The sequence below is a fragment of the Protopterus annectens genome, chromosome 12.part0 (genome assembly GCF_019279795.1).
Source record: "Protopterus annectens isolate FY-2018-M chromosome 12.part0, PAN1.0, whole genome shotgun sequence".
In the NCBI taxonomy this organism is placed as follows: domain Eukaryota; kingdom Metazoa; phylum Chordata; order Ceratodontiformes; family Protopteridae; genus Protopterus; species Protopterus annectens.
Window position 1 is genome coordinate 407,433,260 of NC_056746.1, and position 19,598 is coordinate 407,452,857.

At 39.9% G+C, this 19,598-nt stretch overlaps 1 protein-coding gene across 3 annotated transcripts in view; it reads left to right on the forward strand.

The window, feature by feature from the left end:
- The window catches only part of LOC122816610 (regulator of G-protein signaling 11-like), a 1,281,503-nt gene that overhangs the window by 46,598 nt on the left and 1,215,307 nt on the right, over positions 1–19,598 (forward strand). For all 3 annotated transcript variants that reach the window (XM_044089514.1, XM_044089516.1, XM_044089517.1), the window contains exon 2: positions 13,054–13,150. In XM_044089514.1, coding sequence (XP_043945449.1) covers positions 13,054–13,150 — 97 coding nt within the window. The remainder of the gene's footprint in view (positions 1–13,053; positions 13,151–19,598) is intronic.

Genomic DNA, 19,598 nt, shown 5'->3' on the forward strand with positions numbered 1-19,598 from the left:
TATTTATGTATATGTGTGTATATTTATGTGTGTGTGTGTGTGTGTGTGTGTGTGTGTGTGTGTGTGTCACTTATGTGTACGTCAGACAAATGTGTGTGTGTGTGTGTTGTGTGTGTATATTTATGCATATGTGTGTATATTTATGTGTGTGTGTGTGTGTGTGTGCGCGCGCGCGCGCGAGTGCATATACAGCACAATGGGCATACCACACTAAACTGCTTCTCACTTCTGCAAGGATCTGACATCGGCAAGTCATCCTGTCCACACCTACAAAACACTACACGTCTATTTCTCTCGCCTCCACTAGGGAAGTCCAGCTGCTTCATGTACTCCATGCTTATGCCCCTACTCCAGGATGAGCTTACCCATCCCTTCCTGCCAGTGCCTCAGATGCCTGAGTCAGTAATGCAATGTTGGTTGCTTGCGCTGTAGTCAGGGCTTTGTCCTGTAATGCCAGAGTACTGGTTTCATAGCATCGGTATTTATATGTAGACAATACTTCTATTAGTGAACTTCCAAAGCTGTGTATTAATCATAGTCATCCAGGATAAAACTGACATGGTTGTGCACAGTATCTGAAATGTCTTTGTGGCTGACTGATCACAGCACTCGGGTTTCATACTGTGAATTTGTTATACCATCCTTAACTCGTGACAACATATAGTCTGTGGCTATTCAACAAATAAGATGTGACAGAGAATGTGATGTAGCATCATTGTGATATGTATTACAACTGAATTCCCTTAAAGAACTGTTTGCTGTAAAGTTTCTCATTAACATTATTTCATTAGTGGCCATCTCCCAGCCTTCACTATTTGAAACTGTTCATCCATATCAAAAGTCCATAACATTAGAATAATACAAGACTTATCTAAATTCTGTCCTAAGACCTTTAACGGTATACTAAGTAGTTATAATTGGAACTGTCTCAAAGCTCTCCCTCTAGATGATGCCATCCTCTACTTCAACAATTCTTTTCTAAATATCCTCTACAGTTTAGCTCCTACTAGATCCAAGAGAATCAAATCTAACCATGTTCCATAGCTATCCAAATCTACCAGGGAAATTATGAATAATAGGGACAAAGCCTGGAAATGCTGGCTTAAATCTAAAAATCTATCCAACCTTATTTATTACAAACAGCTTCAAAACCAAGCCAAAAAATATCTACAAAGATAAGCAACAATTCTTCTGGAACTTGCAATCAAATAGGAAAACTAACCCTAAACTTTTCTGGTCTTCTATTAATAATCTACTTCACCCTGGCACCAAATCTAATCCATGTCCATACCCTAACATGTCATCTGACCTTATTGCCTCTTAATTCAGTTCCTATAGCCAACCTTACTTCCTCATTCTCCTCTGCTTTACCATCCAACCACTTCCCCACATTTAACTCCTCTCCACCACTACATAATCTCTCCAACTTATATTTCCCTACCCAAAATTTTATTAAAGAACTCCACAATCTAGAATTCAATCTCTCCCCCATTTCCACATCCTATATAAAAAAAACTACTTCAGAATCTAAAGCCCTGCTCTAATTCTGCTGATAATATTCCTGCCAGATTCCTTAAGATCTGTGCTGACTCAGAAGCCTACCCTATAACTATCCTCATCAACAGGTCCATTCAGGATTTTTTTGTCCCTTGCCTTTGGAAAAAAGCCATAATCCTTCAATTACATAAAGGTGGCATATCCTCCGACATCTCAAATTTTTGACCCATTGCTACTCTGTCACCTATATCAAAAATACTAGAAAAATGCATCCAAAAACAACTCATCCATTACCTTCAAAACAACATCCTCTCCCCTAGCAAACATGGTTTTCGGCCAGGGCATAACACATCTACTGCTCTGGTCTCCTTCCTGGATATTATCAATAAAGCCTGAGACTCAGGCCATATAGTATCAGATCTCTTTCTGGATCTTTCCAAATCATTCGATACTATCTTCCACACCATTCTCCTGATTCAACTGTCATCCATAGGACTGTCCGTTCAATCACTAAACTGGTTCAAGAGCTAGCTCTCTGACAGGCAACATGCTGTCAAATGGCAAAATTCTGTTTCTCTCTACCTTCACAAGCCTACAGGTGTCCCACAGGGCTCAATTTTAGGACCTATCCTGTTTAATATATTCATAAATAATCTTCACAAAGATATCCCAAACTACTCCTTAGTCCAGTATGCAGATGACTCGACTATAGTCTGCTCTGCTCCCAACCTAGACACTCTGCAACAAATAACCCAAACAGCATTTTCTAGAGTAGAATCCTGGCTCCACAAAAAACATCTCTCTCTTAATGCCAAAAAAAACTAAACTTATGCTGTTCACCTTCAAAAGGAATACTATTCTCAGTAAAGAAGGTTTCAGTATAATTTCACTAAACTCTACAAAAATCAAACTGGTAACCAATACCAAATTACTAGGTGTCATAATAGATGAAAACCTAAAGTTTGATCCGCACGTCCAATCCAATATTAACAAAACACAAAAAAAACTAGGGTTACTATATAGGCACAATAAGTTTCTCTCCTTACCAACAAAACAAGCTCTCACCCTCACCTACATTCTACCATCTCTAACCTATGCTGCTCCATTGCTAACTAACCTACAGTCTTCCTTGATATTAAAGCTAGAATCCTGCTATAATAAGATTGCCAATTTCGCCACAGGTAGTCACCACTCTTCCAATCATTGCTCCACCCTAAGGAAACTACAATGGCTGGAATTCCCTCACCACCTATTACTTATTCAACTAACCATCTCACATAAACTCATCCATAAACCATTACATTGTCCTGCTCTCAGTTTCCTACTTGTCCCATACTCCCCTCTTCAGCTCCTACGATGTGAGCACCAACACTTACTTCAAATCCGTAAACCAAATCTATCTGCAGGAAAACTCCTATACTCCTGGACCATAGCCAGATTATGGAATAACCTCCCATCCTCTGTACGTAGTGAACAACACCCCTCAAACTTCAAAACTGCCCTTCATAACCATCTCCTTTCTAACTGGATTTGTAACTGCACTAATGCACCTCCTGTTACCTCTGATGCCATTACCTGACTTCCTCTATCTCAATCCCCGCCTTGTTGCTACCCAACTAGCCTGTATTGCACCTACCCTATCAAATCCTCTCTATCTATCTCCTGTCCTATCACAGTGATTGTATTAGCAGTGTCCCTCTTGCGACTAACCTTTTCACCATGTCATTTGCTAAATTGCTGCTGATAATCTGTACTCCCACTGCTCTTATTCCTACACTTCCCACAATTTATTTACTAGAGGCACAATTTTTGTAGCTTTTATTTGGGTACTCTTGTTGATAATGCCTTATCTTTGACCATCATGTCTCCACAGTAGCTCAGAAAGCCTTTTATCTGGCTCTTGTAATTTCCAAAGGCATTTCTGCTAGATCCAAAGAAGTCTTAATTCTCCATTGATCATATCTTATCAGACCCATTATTGAATATAATGCACTTTTTGGCATGTATTTATCTAAATATATCACAATTTGAAATACCACAAAGATTTGTAAATAAAAAGATCAGTGGCCTGAAAAATCTTAGTTATCAGGAGAGACTGGCAACCCTTTTTTATACTCAGTCTGTTACAGACTTCTCTGTGGAGATTTATGTCTAGCCTTTTGTGCCATGAAAGATCCAACCATATTTGACCTCCTATTCCTTCGCAGAACTAATGGTGCATCAAATACTCAAAGGAGCTAAAGCTTCATCAGCAGACAAATAAGATACATTGGCATGATAGATTCACATTCCAACATATCACTCACCTCTGGAACAAAGTTTCACAACATGTCAGGCAGAGTAGCACCCTTGCCACCTTAAAGGTAAACCTGGATAACTGGAAGAGCAGCTTCATATTCTCTCCTGGACTATCTTGTCTTCTCTTTCCACCTTTGAGGCTTGAGGGAAATTTTGAATAGTTTTTTTTTTTTTTTGGCTAGGTTTGAAATGATCTGCAGACTGATTGCCTAGTACTTATCTATGTGTAAACACACACACACACACACACACACACACACACACACACACACACACACACACACACACACACACTTAGATATGTGTGTGTGTGTATCTCTATATATCTATATATAAATGGCAGTCAAATTTTTTTAAACTAGTAGGCACTAAATGTAACAAACTGAAGATAGGAACTTAAGGCCCTCATTAATTTGTTATACATGTACAAATACATACTTGAAACTGTGATGTGGATTTTTTAAAGTAATGATATAATTCTAGTAGCTTATCAAAGTATGGTACGAAACTGCAGTAGACTGTATGTGTATGCTACTCTCCTGTCCTTCACAATCCACATTAGTCCTATGGCGTAGGCAGTGTTTCTCTGGACAGGTGTTTAGTTTGAGATTTCTTTCATTTATAAACTAATTCATACCTAGTAGCAGTAAAATGTCAGGATTCTGAATGTCATTCTGACACACATTCTTAGATTCCTGAGCAGTTTAAAAAAATGCATTGCTTCAACTTTCCTGTTGTCACTGTGACAAGGTGTTTATATATGACATTTATGAACTGGAGTGGTCTATGAGGATAAGGTATGAGCACCAATGACTGAGAGTCAGCTAGTGAATCAACAATTAAGCAACTGCTAGTCTAACCCCCCCCCCCGGATGACAGTGCTAGTAATGTTGAATGCCAGTGCTCATGGCAGAAGCCCAGAAAGCCTAAGACTAGTTGTTGAGAGGCTGGAAGCTAGCACATGCTGTTTGGGCTCATTTGATAACATGCATATAGCATTTTGCCATCACTGTATGCCTTCATTGCTTGGAAAAGCCCTGAAGTATGGCACAGGGGTTTGCTAGGGGTCATTGAGGGTGATGTTGTTCCCACAGTATGATGGACTATGGGGCTTACCAGGTATAAAGAAAAAAGAAACAAGCTGACACTTTTTTAAGATGTCTGTGTTCCTGACACACTCATACTACTAGTTATCACTTGTCATGTAGAACTTGTGTGGGGGATGTGATTAAAACAATGACACATGAGGTCAGTGATAGGATGAGATACGCACACAGAAACGTCTGCTTCATATAGGTGAAGCGGGATGAAGAGGACACTAATCTTCATAGTTTCTATTCATTGAGCTTCGAACTTCTTATTTAAGGGAGATTTTCATTCCACTCAAGTGCTGACAAGTAAATGTTTTCTTTGAGCTACTGGCCCAAAATCTGTTCCTGAAACCACTGACATGATTTAGTTCATTACCATTTCACATAGCAATTGAATATTATGTATGTGAGCAGTGAAGCAATGTGAATAATCATGCAATGTTAGCATTCTTCTCAATCTCTTAGCACAAGAAATCTGGATAAAGCTTAAAATAAGGGACGGATTTTAAATATTGCTCTTAAAAATTTAAAAAGTTGCTAGACCAACAGGATTTATATTAGCATGCATTTTCTGAATGATATGAAGTCTGAAATGCAAATGTATGTTATTACTTAATGACTTCAACCCTCAGTGATTTGCTAGAAAACCATAAATTTTATGAAGACCAACCTTAAAATATGAAGCAAAAATCTGGACAGCTGAGAGGTATGAACATTAATGAATTGCTAACTTTCATATAACGAAACATTTATGACAAGCAATTCTTTATTTAGTAAACAGAGGGGCTCCTTCTTTTTTATGTTTGCCTCTGAATTTGCCTGGGTAATAAAAACTTAAATTTAAGTTAAGCAATATACATTGTAAAATGTAAAAGCAATGATATAGATATTAGCAAGTAATAGCATAATATGGCATAAGTAAGGTAAATAGTATAAAATGAGAGGAAATGAGTAATAGCACTGACAAAAATGATTAAAGAGTAAAACAAATTAGTCAAAAATGTAACAAAGACAACTGAATTACTAGTGACATGAAGGCAGTCACTGTAAAGCAAGGAATAGTTTAATGGAATTTGAAATATTTAACTTAAGGGGCATTAAATGCCCTGTATTGGAGAGACTCCTAGCCAGATATCAAATTCCAGACATTATGTTTCTGATGAGTAAAGGTGTGAGCCTTTGAGGACTTCTGACATACCCCTGTAACTGCTTGCAGCCACTGGGAAACAGAATGTAGGGATCAGGTTAGTCAATACCAGGGCAAGAGATTCTTCAGTTAGGGGGACACAAGTCATGTAGGGGTAGATATACTCCTATAGGGTCTTCATTGATGATATGTTACCTCATGGGCATCCAGTGAAGTTCCCAAAGAACCTGTGTAATGTGGTGCCACCAAACACTGCAGTATGTAGATGAGCTGTGGAACCTGTGGGACATTGAGCTCTGCATTTAGAAACCTCAGGAGATGGGCATTACAGTAATCAATTTAGGAGGAGACTAGGGCCTGTACCATAGTAGGAAGATCTGAAGATAGAATACGGTGCTTGGTAATATGATATGTCTAAAATGAATACGACAGGATTTGACAGCAGTTGAATCTGGTTCATTGCCATCATCTTGTGCCTAAATTATGCACCTTGGACATGAATTGCAGCTTCTCTCTACTGTAAATGATACAGAGCTGAGAGACAAAACTAGCATTAAAGAATCCCTATAAATGGCTTGTATGACCATGGCCACCATCTTAGAGGTACTGAGTTTAAGCCAGTTATTTATCATTCAAGCATGGAGGTACTACAGGTCTTTGGTTAAGTGGTTAACAGGTGGCATAGATTTATGAAGAAATGAGATGCAAAGCTCTATGCTATCAGCACAGCAATGATGGTGCAGCATTCTCATTCTCAAAGCACATCACAGGGAGACAGCATGTGTACAGTGAACAAAAGGAGGCGTGTTCCATGTGGGGAGGATGGGAGAGGGCATCCACTGGCACTCCTAGGGAGAGGGAGGCAGCCTTGGCTCACTGCAATAGCAGCATTAAAAGCTTAGTGAGCTCCATGCTTCAAGCAGTATTGTGACTGGGAGCTTGAGTTTGACGGGAAACACACATGACCTCTGTGAGGCAGTAATTTCAGAGACTGCAAGGCTGCCATGGGGAGTTGTATTTAGGGCATACCACTTGGTAGCAGCATGATGATACATTGTGTTCATGATTTCCTTACTGGCGTTAGCCGTGGGTTGAGTTGAGCTTGGGTGGGTGACCATGTTAGGTCTGGTAGAACCAGTGAATGAGGAGAGGAGCTGGTGGCAGCTGATGGTCAGCTGTGGTGGTGGTGAGGAGGTCGGGTGGGTGACCAAGTTAGGTCTGGTAGAACCAGTGAATGAGGAGAGGAGCTGGTGGCAGCTGATAGTCAGCTGTGGTGGTGGTGGTGAGGGGGGTCTAAAATCAAGCAAGGTCAGCTGTGGTGGTGGTGAGGAGGTCGAAAAACAAGCAAGGTCAGCTGTGGTGGTGGTGAGGGGGGTCTAAAATCAAGCAAGGTCAGCTGTGGTGGTGGTGAGGAGGTCAAAAAACAAGCAAGGTCAGCTGTGGTGGTGGTCAGGGGGGGTCTAAAAACAAGCAAGGTCAGCTGTGGTGGTGGTGAGAGGGTCTAAAAACAAGCAAAGTCAGCTGTGGTGGTGGTGAGGGGGTCGAAAAACAAGCAAGGTCAGCTATGGTGGTGGTGAGGGGGTCTAAAAATAAGCAAGGTCATCTGTGGTGGTGGTGGTGAGGGGGGTCTGCAAACAAGCAAGGTCAGCTGTGGTGGTGGTGAAGGGGGTCTAAAAACAAGCAAGGTCAGCTGTGGTGGTGAGGCGGTGTAAAAACAAGCAAACAAACTAAAAGCCAAAGGGACGCACATTAAACTTCATTTACTCTTTTTTATGAATTTTATATCTCCTATAACCACCAAGCCCAAATTCCTTATTAGGCCATTCATTCCTCTTGACCCCTGGCTTTCTAGGACACCAGGAGAAAAAGGAGAAATCCACTGACCATGACTGCTATCCAGTGATTGTTGGGAGATTTTGTCTTATTCTCTTAAGACTTCAGTGTTAGCTAGGAAATTCAGAGCAGGTGCCTACAATGTTGTACCTTGTGCAGGTACACAAGTCTGCTCACTCATGAGTTTCAGCTAGGGGGTGTGCTCACTTGGACATCTTGAGCTCATGGACTACCACTTTCAGGAGATGCAGCATTTGGCCTTGCCCTAGGCAGAGCATTTGTAGTAGGACTCTGCTAACACTATATCCTGATGATGGTGGGCAAACCAGCATTGACTCTTACACCTGTCCCTCCCAACTGGCTGCTCAAGTACCCATGCCAGTGACTGCTTCTAGGCTGTCTGAGACATAGACAAGGCTACAGCCTTGTGTGCCATTAATTCAGCTTCAGACACTATTTTTTTCTTTTGAATTTACAAATCATATTTGGTTATAATGATACTTTAGATGTAACATATTAGTTCCTGCTTTTCTGGCTCCATATGGTGGCAAATGTCATATATGTTTCTCTCCACACATCACTTTAAATTGTTCATACTAAGAGTGCTAAGCACAATATGTTATTCATTATGCCTGCATAGTTAGTTGTGTGGCTTACCTTATTGCATTCAGTCTGATAGTGCTTGAAAAGTAGACCACACACAGCAGTTTTTTTTCCCTACAATAACTGGATCATATTAGATTTGCAGTATTTACTGCTGATTTAGGTACACTAAATGTGAGGTGCTTTTTTTGTATTTCTATTTTCATTCAACTGAAAAATATTTTCACACATTTAATTTTTTTTCAGCCCTAGGCAGTTGCAGTCCAGCTTGCCAGCAGCCGCAAACAGTGGACCTGCTGGTTGACATTATTGAGTTAATGAACATGTGCAGACAAGCCTTCTGGTAACATAATGGTTATTGAAATATTTTAACACTTATTTAAATTATTGCTCTGAAAAGTTGTATGTAGACGTTTGATATCATTTACAGATTATTTTTTCCTGAAAAAATGTCTCTGTGCATGACAATGTATGTCTTAATCCTGTTATTAAATATTGCTGGCTTGATTTAGCTGTGTAGTCATTTTTATTTTTATATTAATTAATTAATTAATTAATTAATTAATTAATTAATTCACTAATTTTCTTTCCCTGCATTAAGTGGGCTCCAGAAAGAGAAACTAATCTTGAATAGGATGCTAGTGGACCAATAGACAAACACACCCAAACATACACTTGCAGATATTGGCAGTTGCCATATTAAAAGATTGCCAGGCCAGCTACATAATGTCTTTTCAGCTTGGGAAGAATTTGAAGTTCCTGACTAAAACCTATGTGGATATAGGGAGAACACACACACTTCTCTACAAAGGCACCTCAGCCAGGAAATGAACTAGAGAACTAAGCTCTTTGAGACAGCGAAATTAATGTCTGTGCCACTGTTGCACCCTAGCTATTCATAGAAGCTCTGCATTCATGAATGGAGTGTGTTTTAGAATGTTCTCCTTGTCTCATAGAATGAATCTCCCTTGCCCAAAGACTGAGGGTGAATCCTGCATTCCAGAATGGAGTGTGCTTTAGATTGTTCTCCTTGTCTCATAGAATGAATCTCCCTTCCCAAAGACTGAGGGTGAATCCTGCATTCCAGAATGGAGTGTGCTTTAGATTGTTCTCCTTGTCTCATAGAATGAATCTCCCTTCCCAAAGACTGAGGGTGAATCCTGCATTCCAGAATGGAGTGTGCTTTAGATTGTTTTCCTTGTCTCATAGAATGAATCTCCCTTGCCCAAAGACTGCGGGGGAATCCTGCATTCCAGAATGGAGTGTGCTTTAGATTGTTCTCCTTGTCTCATGGAATGAATCTCCCTTCCCAAAGACTGAGGGTGAATCCTACATTCCAGAATGGAGTGTGCTTTAGATTGTTCTCCTTGTCTCATAGAATGAATCTCCCTTCCCAAAGACTGAGGGTGAATCCTACATTCCAGAATGGAGTGTGCTTTAGATTGTTCTCCTTGTCTCATAGAATGAATCTCCCTTGCCCAAAGACTGAGGGTGAATCCTGCATTCCAGAATGGAGTGTGCTTTAGATTGTTCTCCTTGTCTCATAGAATGAATCTCCCTTGCCCAAAGACTGCAGGTGAATCCTGCATTCCAGAATGGAGTGTGCTTTAGATTGTTCTCGTCTCATAGAATGAATCTCCCTTGCCCAAAGACTGCGGGTGAATCCTGCATTCCAGAATGGAGTGTGCTTTAGATTGTTCTCGTCTCATAGAATGAATCTCCCTTGCCCAAAGACTGAGGGTGAATCCTACATTCCAGAATGGAGTGTGCTTCAGATTGTTCTCCTTGTCTCATAGAATGAATCTCCCTTCCCAAAGACTGAGGGTGAATCCTACATTCCAGAATGGCGTGTGCTTTAGATTGTTCTCCTTGTCTCATAGAATGAATCTCCCTTGCCCAAAGACTGAGGGTGGATCCTGCATTCCAGAATGGAGTGTGTTTTAGAATGTTCTCCTTGTCTCATAGAATGAATCTCCCTTGCCCAAACACTGAGGGTGAATCCTGCATTCCAAAATGGAGTGTGCTTTAGATTGTTCTCCTTGTCTCATAGAATGAATCTCCCTTCCCAAAGACTGAGGGTGAATCCTGCATTCCAGAATGGAGTGTGCTTTAGATTGTTCTCCTTGTCTCATAGAATGAATCTCCCTTGCCCAAACACTGAGGGTGAATCCTGCATTCCAAAATGGAGTGTGCTTTAGATTGTTCTCCTTGTCTCATAGAATGAATCTCCCTTCCCAAAGACTGAGGGTGAATCCTGCATTCCAGAATGGAGTGTGCTTTAGATTGTTTTCCTTGTCTCATAGAATGAATCTCCCTTGCCCAAAGACTGCGGGGGAATCCTGCATTCCAGAATGGAGTGTGCTTTAGATTGTTCTCCTTGTCTCATAGAATGAATCTCCCTTGCCCAAAGACTGAGGGTGAATCCTGCATTCCAAAATGGAGTGTGCTTTAGATTGTTCTCCTTGTCTCATAGAATGAATCTCCCTTCCCAAAGACTGAGGGTGAATCCTGCATTCCAGAATGGAGTGTGCTTTAGATTGTTCTCCTTGTCTCATAGAATGAATCTCCCTTCCCAAAGACTGAGGGTGAATCCTACATTCCAGAATGGAGTGTGCTTTAGATTGTTTTCCTTGTCTCATAGAATGAATCTCCCTTGCCCAAAGACTGCGGGGGAATCCTGCATTCCAGAATGGAGTGTGCTTTAGATTGTTCTCCTTGTCTTATAGAATGAATCTCCCTTCCCAAAGACTGAGGGTGAATCCTGCATTCCAGAATGGAGTGTGCTTTAGATTGTTCTCCTTGTCTCATAGAATGAATCTCCCTTCCCAAAGACTGAGGGTGAATCCTGCATTCCAGAATGGAGTGTGCTTTAGATTGTTTTCCTTGTCTCATAGAATGAATCTCCCTTCCCAAAGACTGAGGGTGAATCCTGCATTCCAGAATGGAGTGTGCTTTAGATTGTTCTCCTTGTCTCATAGAATGAATCTCCCTAGCCCAAAGACTGAGGGTGAATCCTGCATTCCAGAATGGGGTGTGCTTTAGATTGTTCTCCTTGTCTCATAGAATGAATCTCCCTTCCCAAAGACTGAGGGTGAATCCTGCATTCCAGAATGGAGTGTGCTTTAGATTGTTCTCCTTGTCTCATAGAATGAATCTCCCTTGCCCACAGACTGAGGGTGAATCCTACATTCCAGAATGGAGTGTGCTTTAGATTGTTCTCCTTGTCTCATAGAATGAATCTCCCTTGCCCAAAGACTGAGGGTGAATCCTACATTCCAGAATGGAGTGTGCATTAGATTGTTCTCCTTGTCTCATAGAATGAATCTCCCTTGCCCAAACACTGAGGGTGAATCCTGCATTCCAAAATGGAGTGTGCTTTAGATTGTTCTCCTTGTCTCATAGAATGAATCTCCCTTGCCCAAAGACTGAGGGTGGATCCTGCATTCATGAATGGAGTGTGTTTTAGATTGTTCTCCTTGTCTCATAGAAGGAATCTCCCTTGCCCAAAGACTGAGGGTGAATCCTGCATTCCAGAATGGAGTGTGCATTAGATTGTTCTCCTTGTCTCATAGAATGAATCTCCCTTGCCCAAACACTGAGGGTGAATCCTGCATTCCAAAATGGAGTGTGCTTTAGATTGTTCTCCTTGTCTCATAGAATGAATCTCCCTTGCCCAAAGACTGAGGGTGAATCTTGCATTCCAGAATGGATTGTGCTTCAGATTGTTCTCCTTGTCTCATAGAATGAATCTCCCTTGCCCAAAGACTGAGGGTGAATCCTGCATTCCAGAATGGATTGTGCTTCAGATTGTTCTCCTTGTCTCATAGAATGAATCTCCCTTGCCCAAAGACTGAGGGTGAATCCTGCATTCCAGAATGGATTGTGCTTCAGATTGTTCTCCTTGTCTCATAGAATGAATCTCCCTTCCCAAAGACTGAGGGTGAATCCTACATTCCAGAATGGCGTGTGCTTTAGATTGTTCTCCTTGTCTCATAGAATGAATCTCCCTTGCCCAAAGACTGAGGGTGAATCTTGCATTCCAGAATGGAGTGTGCTTTAGATTGTTCTCCTTGTCTCATAGAAGGAATCTCCCTTGCCCAAAGACTGAGGGTAAATCCTGCATTCCAGAATGGCGTGTGCTTTAGATTGTTCTCCTTGTCTCATAGAATGAATCTCCCTTGCCCAAAGACTGAGGGTGAATTATGCATTCCAGAATGGATTGTGCTTTAGATTGTTCTCCTTGTCTCATAGAATGAATCTCCCTTGCCCAAAGACTGAGGGTGAGTCCTGTAGTTACAGTGATGTCACTGTCTGATCTGAGCTGTACATTGTATCCCAACCTGTGTGTTATGAAAGGGAGTCCGACACATCCGGAAGGAAGTGCTTGTTTAGTCAACTAAAGCTCTTGCATTAACATAGGTCAGTCTTAACACATTCCTGTGTGTTTTCATCCTATAAACTTTGTTTTTTCATGCTACGTGCCCTGCAAAGTGATTATGTACTTTTTTAATTTGATGGAGAATGTGTACAAGCAAAAAGATGAGCAGAAGTCATTCTAACTATTGAATTTATTTGCCTTTTTAGATGGAACGTGTGATTGTAGCTATGCAGGACCCTGATTTAGGAATAAAGATGAGAAATCAGCGTCTGCTCATCACAGTCATTCCTCATGCTATGACAGGTAATCAAAAACTTACTTCAGTTTTCTTTCAGGTTTTCACGGATTTGTTCAAAGATGGAAGATAGTGTATACTGCGGTATCCATTCAGCTCTGTTTAGCCATAAAACATTCTCTGAAGCGTGCACTGGCGCGATAGTGTAAATCTTATTAGATTTTGTTTTTCTGCAGATAAATTAAGGCTTTGATTATTTCTGTTTCTTTATATTATTCCTTTCTTCATATTAACATTATATTTGGTTGGTGGGTGGGACAGTTTCATCTAGTCTACCTGCATATAGTTCCATATTGTTCAACCTGTCCAGCTTAGCAGTGAAGGTTTGGTAAAGGTAAACACACTTTTTCACAAAGGTAACTATTGGTAGACATTTAAAATATCAGGAATCTGATTGCTGAGTTCCAAAATGTGGAGTTGAAACAACAGAATGCTGACACCCAGGAGACCTTCACTATTTGTTTGATATAGACAGGTGGTCAACAGGTGTGCGAGATTGACAATCCTCAGATAGGAGAATATTTCCTTCCCCGCTTATTGTGCGATCCCAGAGTTAGTGTGTGTGTGTGTGTGTGTGTGTGTGTGTGTGTGTGTGTGTGTATGTGTATATATATAGAGAGAGAGAGAGTGAGAGTCTCATTTTGTGATGAATTAAGTTAAATTCTATAAAATAATTATTTTGTAGCAATTGTATTTGAAACTGTCCATAAAAACATATCACACTACTTACTGGAGATACAATGTAGAATGAACAAATATTTTTATACTATGTGTACAATCCATGAAGTGTATGCTACATACATATGCACATACAAGCACACACATACTTGTATACATTTGTACAAATATATATCCATTTGTACATATATGCATATATAGACACACACACACACACACACACACACACACACACACACACACACACACACACATATGTATATATTTAGGTGGTTAAAAAGTGAAGACAGCTGAGGCTTTTGCCTTTCATAACATATGAAAAAAAATACCGGGCAGCATACCAGTGATGGAGCTATTGCTCACAACTTGAGTCCACTGGGTTTACTGTACCTGATTTTTAGCCTTCATTGGACTAACTATGGCCAGTGAGGAAATTGAGGCATCTGGGGCGCACCTTACTACTGATGAGGGTTTTTTCCCTATTTTTCCCACCCTTTGTGCTGCTCAGTAACAGTCTGTGAGTGGGTTGTGAGGTGAGCCTCGATGCCACTCTGTCCATCACATCCACAAGGGACTGCTGTTAGTAGGACACTGCATCCACCCCTGGGAATACTCATGTGGTTGCTTCCCCAGTCTGATCCAGGCAAACCAACCATGTAAATGCATCCTAAGTGGTACCACCCTTAGATTGGGACTTCCATCCTCCCTGGCTATGCACTGAAGTGCCAGAACCACTACTGGAACCTGCATCACCTGGGCTGAAGTCGGTGCTTTAATCTCTTTGTGCTGCTGGTGCAGGCAAATTCTGTGGTGGTACTTATTGTAAACTAGCATAGATAACCACATAGTTACTTTAAACCCCACCCTGTATTTCAACTTGAAACCTTGTAGATGCATATCTGTAGCTACATTATAGCAGTATAAAATGTGTTACCAGTTGTTAGTCCATTTAATTACCTTTGTTGACTGGGCAGGATGCAGTATTAGGTAGCCATCTGGCTTTTGTGATTGCTTTATATACTTTTGTGTGCCATGGTTTACAATGCAATTTCTAAAGGATGGATTTTAAATTCATTAGAGGTATATGTGTCATGAGATTATTGCATTTAATCCACCTTCCTTGTGGAATGATCCTGTAGTGGTTAGACAACTTAATTGTATATTGTGAGTAAATACGTTTGCTAAGAACAAGTACTGACATTTAGATCATTGTGCTGTTTATACTGTTGAAATCGAGTCACTCTGGCCTATACTGCTAAGCTGTATACCTCATTTATATGCTCTTGCTTTAATGTTGCCAGATGGAATGGCTGCCAGTATCCTTATTCTGCTGTATATGTACTTGAATGCAGTAATGATTGTTTTTTCACAGGTCCTATAATCTACATCTGCTGCTAAGCTATTGCAATCTGACTTGGTAAAGCAAGACTTCCATCATGTCTGTTACACATTTCCCCTCACTCTCTCCTCTAGTCCCGGTTTATATTTGTCTAGACTGTTGCATGTCTTGTGCATCAAATAAGACACTGAGGCTGGGTATTTGTTGAAGTCATTTATTATACATAAACACATCAGGAACTTTAACTGGAACATATACTTAAGCTAACTGACTGACTCATTACTTTAAACACACTTGCATGTGCATCTTCATTCATGCCTGCATTCACTCTGGCTGACTATACAAAATGGCACTGATCTTGCACATGCTCAGTAACTTATAATCACATACTATCTAGCTACATTGGCTGACTAGGTTCAATACACGCAATGATCTATATCCTCCCTCTTTGGTTTGTACGACATGCAATAGGAGAACAAGACATTTTTACAAGCTAGATATCACATCAACATTTAACAACAAATAAATTCAAGTCCAAGTCACTGTGTATTTCGGATTGGGTCTGGAAATTCTACCTGATCTGGTCACATACAAACTTTGACTGGGTTTAGCAACAGGGACAGTCTCTGGGGATTCTTTTACAACAGGAACATTAGGGATTACATCAGGATTACTTGAAGGTACAGTGTTGTCTGGAATATGAACAAGTGTAAAGTCATTGGCACATGTGATCTGCTGCGTCACTGGTTCGGAGACTGGTAGTATGTGTTTTTGATTCCTTCTGAAATGCACTCCTTCACATTGTATGATGTAAGATCTCTGTTCTTCCCAAATATTTTTGATGATTCCCACTTGGTCATAGCCTTTAGATGTTTGCATTCTCACAATTTCTGCTCCTCTTAATGGTCTGAGAGGTTTGCTGGATTTATTGTAGTACAATTTTTGTGACTGATGTTTTTTTTTAAAGTTGAGTCTTGACCATTCTGTTCTTCTTTGCATTTGGTATCAATAATTGTTTAGTGATCGGAAGAGTTGTTCTGGTCTGTCTGGACATCAGACTCTGAGCAGATGAACTAAGCAAATTATCCCGAGGAATGTTTCTGAGACTAAGCAGGTTAAGATAAACATTGGTAGCATCTCTCTTGGATTTCTCCAACAAGTACTTTGCACTTTGAACTGCACACTTCATGCACTATGGATACCCAGGACTACTAGTAACATGGACAAAGTCCCAATACTCAGCAAATTTCTTGAACTGCTGACTTGTAAACTGTGCACCATTGTCAGAAACGACTGCGCGAACTACCATGAACAGAAAAATGTCTCTTCAATTTCGTAATGACAATGCTGGATGTTAAGTTAGTCAGTTTCAAACCAATTTGTAATGTTCACCATTCGAAAATATCAGTAGCAACCATCGACCATGGTAGTTCAGGAATCTGGTTTAGCTGAAGTGGTTCTTTTTGTTGGTGCGATTTAGCTCTGTTGCAAACTGAACATGTTAGAGTTTCCTTCTCTATATCTTTTGACATAGAAGGCCAAAATACTATGCCTCTTGCCCTTGTATTGGTTGAATCAGTACCCGGGTGACCACAATGCAAAATCTTGATATATTCCTGTTGTAATGCTGTCGGAAATACCACTTTAGAACCTTTCATGATGATACCATTTTCCATCATGAGCAATATTATTATCAAACACCAGCAGTTCAGGTCTGCAAAACCCCTCTACCATAACAACAAAATTCATTTAAATATAAGCATAGATCAGGTACTTGTAATTATGCCCAAATGCACAACAGTCTCTTTGAAAAGGCTTTTCTTTAACTCTGCAAACATTCCAGAAACTTTGGATACTTTGAAAAGTTTTAGTTAATGTGAGAAAGTAGTACATTATGAAAAAATGTGGTTGTTTTAGTCTTTTTGTACATTCTAACACCTCGGAAATTAGTTTGAACAGTTTTGTAATTATTTTGAATACTTTTATCAGTATGTTGCAATTTCGGACATTTTGTTTATCTAGGTAATTATTTCAAATGTTTTGAATTCTTCTCCATTTATTCAGTGACTGAAAAATCATTTAAATTAGTTTTAAGTACCTTTAAATAACTGCTGACCTGTTTGTGAGTTGGCTCCTGTATATTTCTCCACTTCTAACTGCATGCCTCATGGTTTGGGAGTAGCTTCAACTTCGGATCCCATTCTGGCACAATGTCACATGTCTCGTGTATCAAATGAGACAGTGAGGCTGGGTATTCTTTCAAGTCATTTATTATACATAAACTCATGAGGAGCTGCAACTGAAACATATATGTAAGCTAAATGACTGAATCATTACTTCAAACACTCACATGTGCATCTCCATTCATGCCTACACTCACTCTGACTGACTATACAAAATGGCACTAATCTTGCACGTGCTATTTAGCTACAGTGGCTGACTAGGTTCAATATACAGTGGTCTACATATGTCTGATTCTGACCAACAAATCCTCATTTAAACAAGTTTTAGTACTTGCACATGTCATGCTGACCTTCCTCCATATGGCTTCTAAACAAATTTACTATGACATGCCTTGCTACATTTTAAAATCTTGGTTAATCTTGGCTACTCTTAGCTAAGCTATTGCCCATCTATGCTTGTTTTTCCCCTACTGACAGTACTAGAATTGGACACAATGCTGAGTTGATGGCCAGTACTGAGGTCAGATTGCCTCTTTTGTTTTCTGTTGAAAATGTTTCATAAACTGTTATCCTTGGTTCCCCTTCCTTTATTACTATATTAGTGTATCTGTTTTATATGCACATGCAGTACTCTCATCTATTCTTTCCCCTCACAAATAAACAAAGAGTTGTAGGCTTTCAAGTCAGAATACTACATCATGGTGTAGTTGTCAACCAGTCTTCCTACATGTCAGGTTACGTACAGCTCTTGCATTACCCCCTCATAAGAATTGGCCTTTGTCTGCCCTATTCATTTCTGAGCTTATTCGTAAATGTTGATCCTCCTACCTCCAAATGAAGGCTTTTCCCTTCATTCATCATCTTTTCTCTGAAAAATACTTTCTCTTATTTTCAAATTCTCTACCTGTATTTTTAGATCTTCCTGTAACTGCTGTTTTTTTTTTTTTTGAAAGATTATATACTATTGGATTTTTTAGGTATTTAAACAATTTTAGAAACAGTTTATTGTAAAAAAATACCACCTGGTTTGCTCCTTTCTTTCTCTCTGTATGTTTTTTATGTATTTTAGGAAAATATGACTGTGAAATACTAACTCTTATTTGGGACTAGAAGCCAGGAGCTCAACACTGTGCTGTTAGCACTGGCCCTGGACAAATAGGTGCTGAGTTTGCCCTTAAAGCCCCTTTTCCTTTCAACTAGGAAATTCCCTAGAGTGGTGGTTAAGGTCAGATTGCATGCACAAACTAATGCAGAAAAGCAGGCATTGTTTCAGTCATGGAAGAATTGGAGGAAAATGTGTGAGTTATATTCTGTGTTTTGGTGTAGAAATATACCTGAATCATTCATTACCCTCTACAGCTGCATTATCCATTATGGAAGTGGGTATTCCTCTTCTTGTTTAGTCATTTTCTAGTGGTTGATGAATTTTTTCAGTTATTTTTAATGTTATTGAATGTAGTAATATTTTTTTTACAGAAGATGGTTCCCAGGGAGATACTTGAAAATAATGTCCCCTTCCTGCCAAACTGCTCTTTGCCTGCTGCTTGTCATGGGGAGGTGTTACCCAGCTCCCACAGTGACTGATCTACTCGCTTTAATCTAGAAACAGCTTTTATGTATAGTCCCTAAAATAAAAGCTGCGATATGTAGCGCTTCTACCATTGCCTTCTTCAATTAACCCTTTTAATACCACTAGCTTATACCTTATGCATTTTTCCCAGAATCCACTGAAATATGTTCTGTATCATAGTAAGACGCTGTCCTGTTCGATTCTCAGCTAGAGCGTCTTCTTCTGTGGAGACATGCATGAATGGGCGTGAAGGTTGTGCATCAGGGCTGGTAACTCGGCACGTAAAAATCAACTACCAATCATTAGCGGACCGGAGTTCCGCTGTGGCGACCCCTAACCGGGAAAAGTCGAAAGACACAGTTATTTTCATGTCATTATCGTGCCTTTATATTATCATTTTATTTAACATCGCTGCTTATACATGACTTTACTTACTCATTCTCTTGCTATGTCATTTTTATACATTTTTGTAACTTAATGTATTATTTTATTTCATTTTATTTTTCACATTGGAGGTTTTCACCTCGGGCCTCCACTGAAAATGGGCTTGCTTAGCTCAGTGGACTTTCCCTGTAAACAAATGTCATTAAATAAATAAAATAAATGTTCAACTTTCCAATTATTTAACTAGGTACTGCTTTTCTAGGTCCTCTAATTTACTTACCAGATATCAATTTAATAATAAG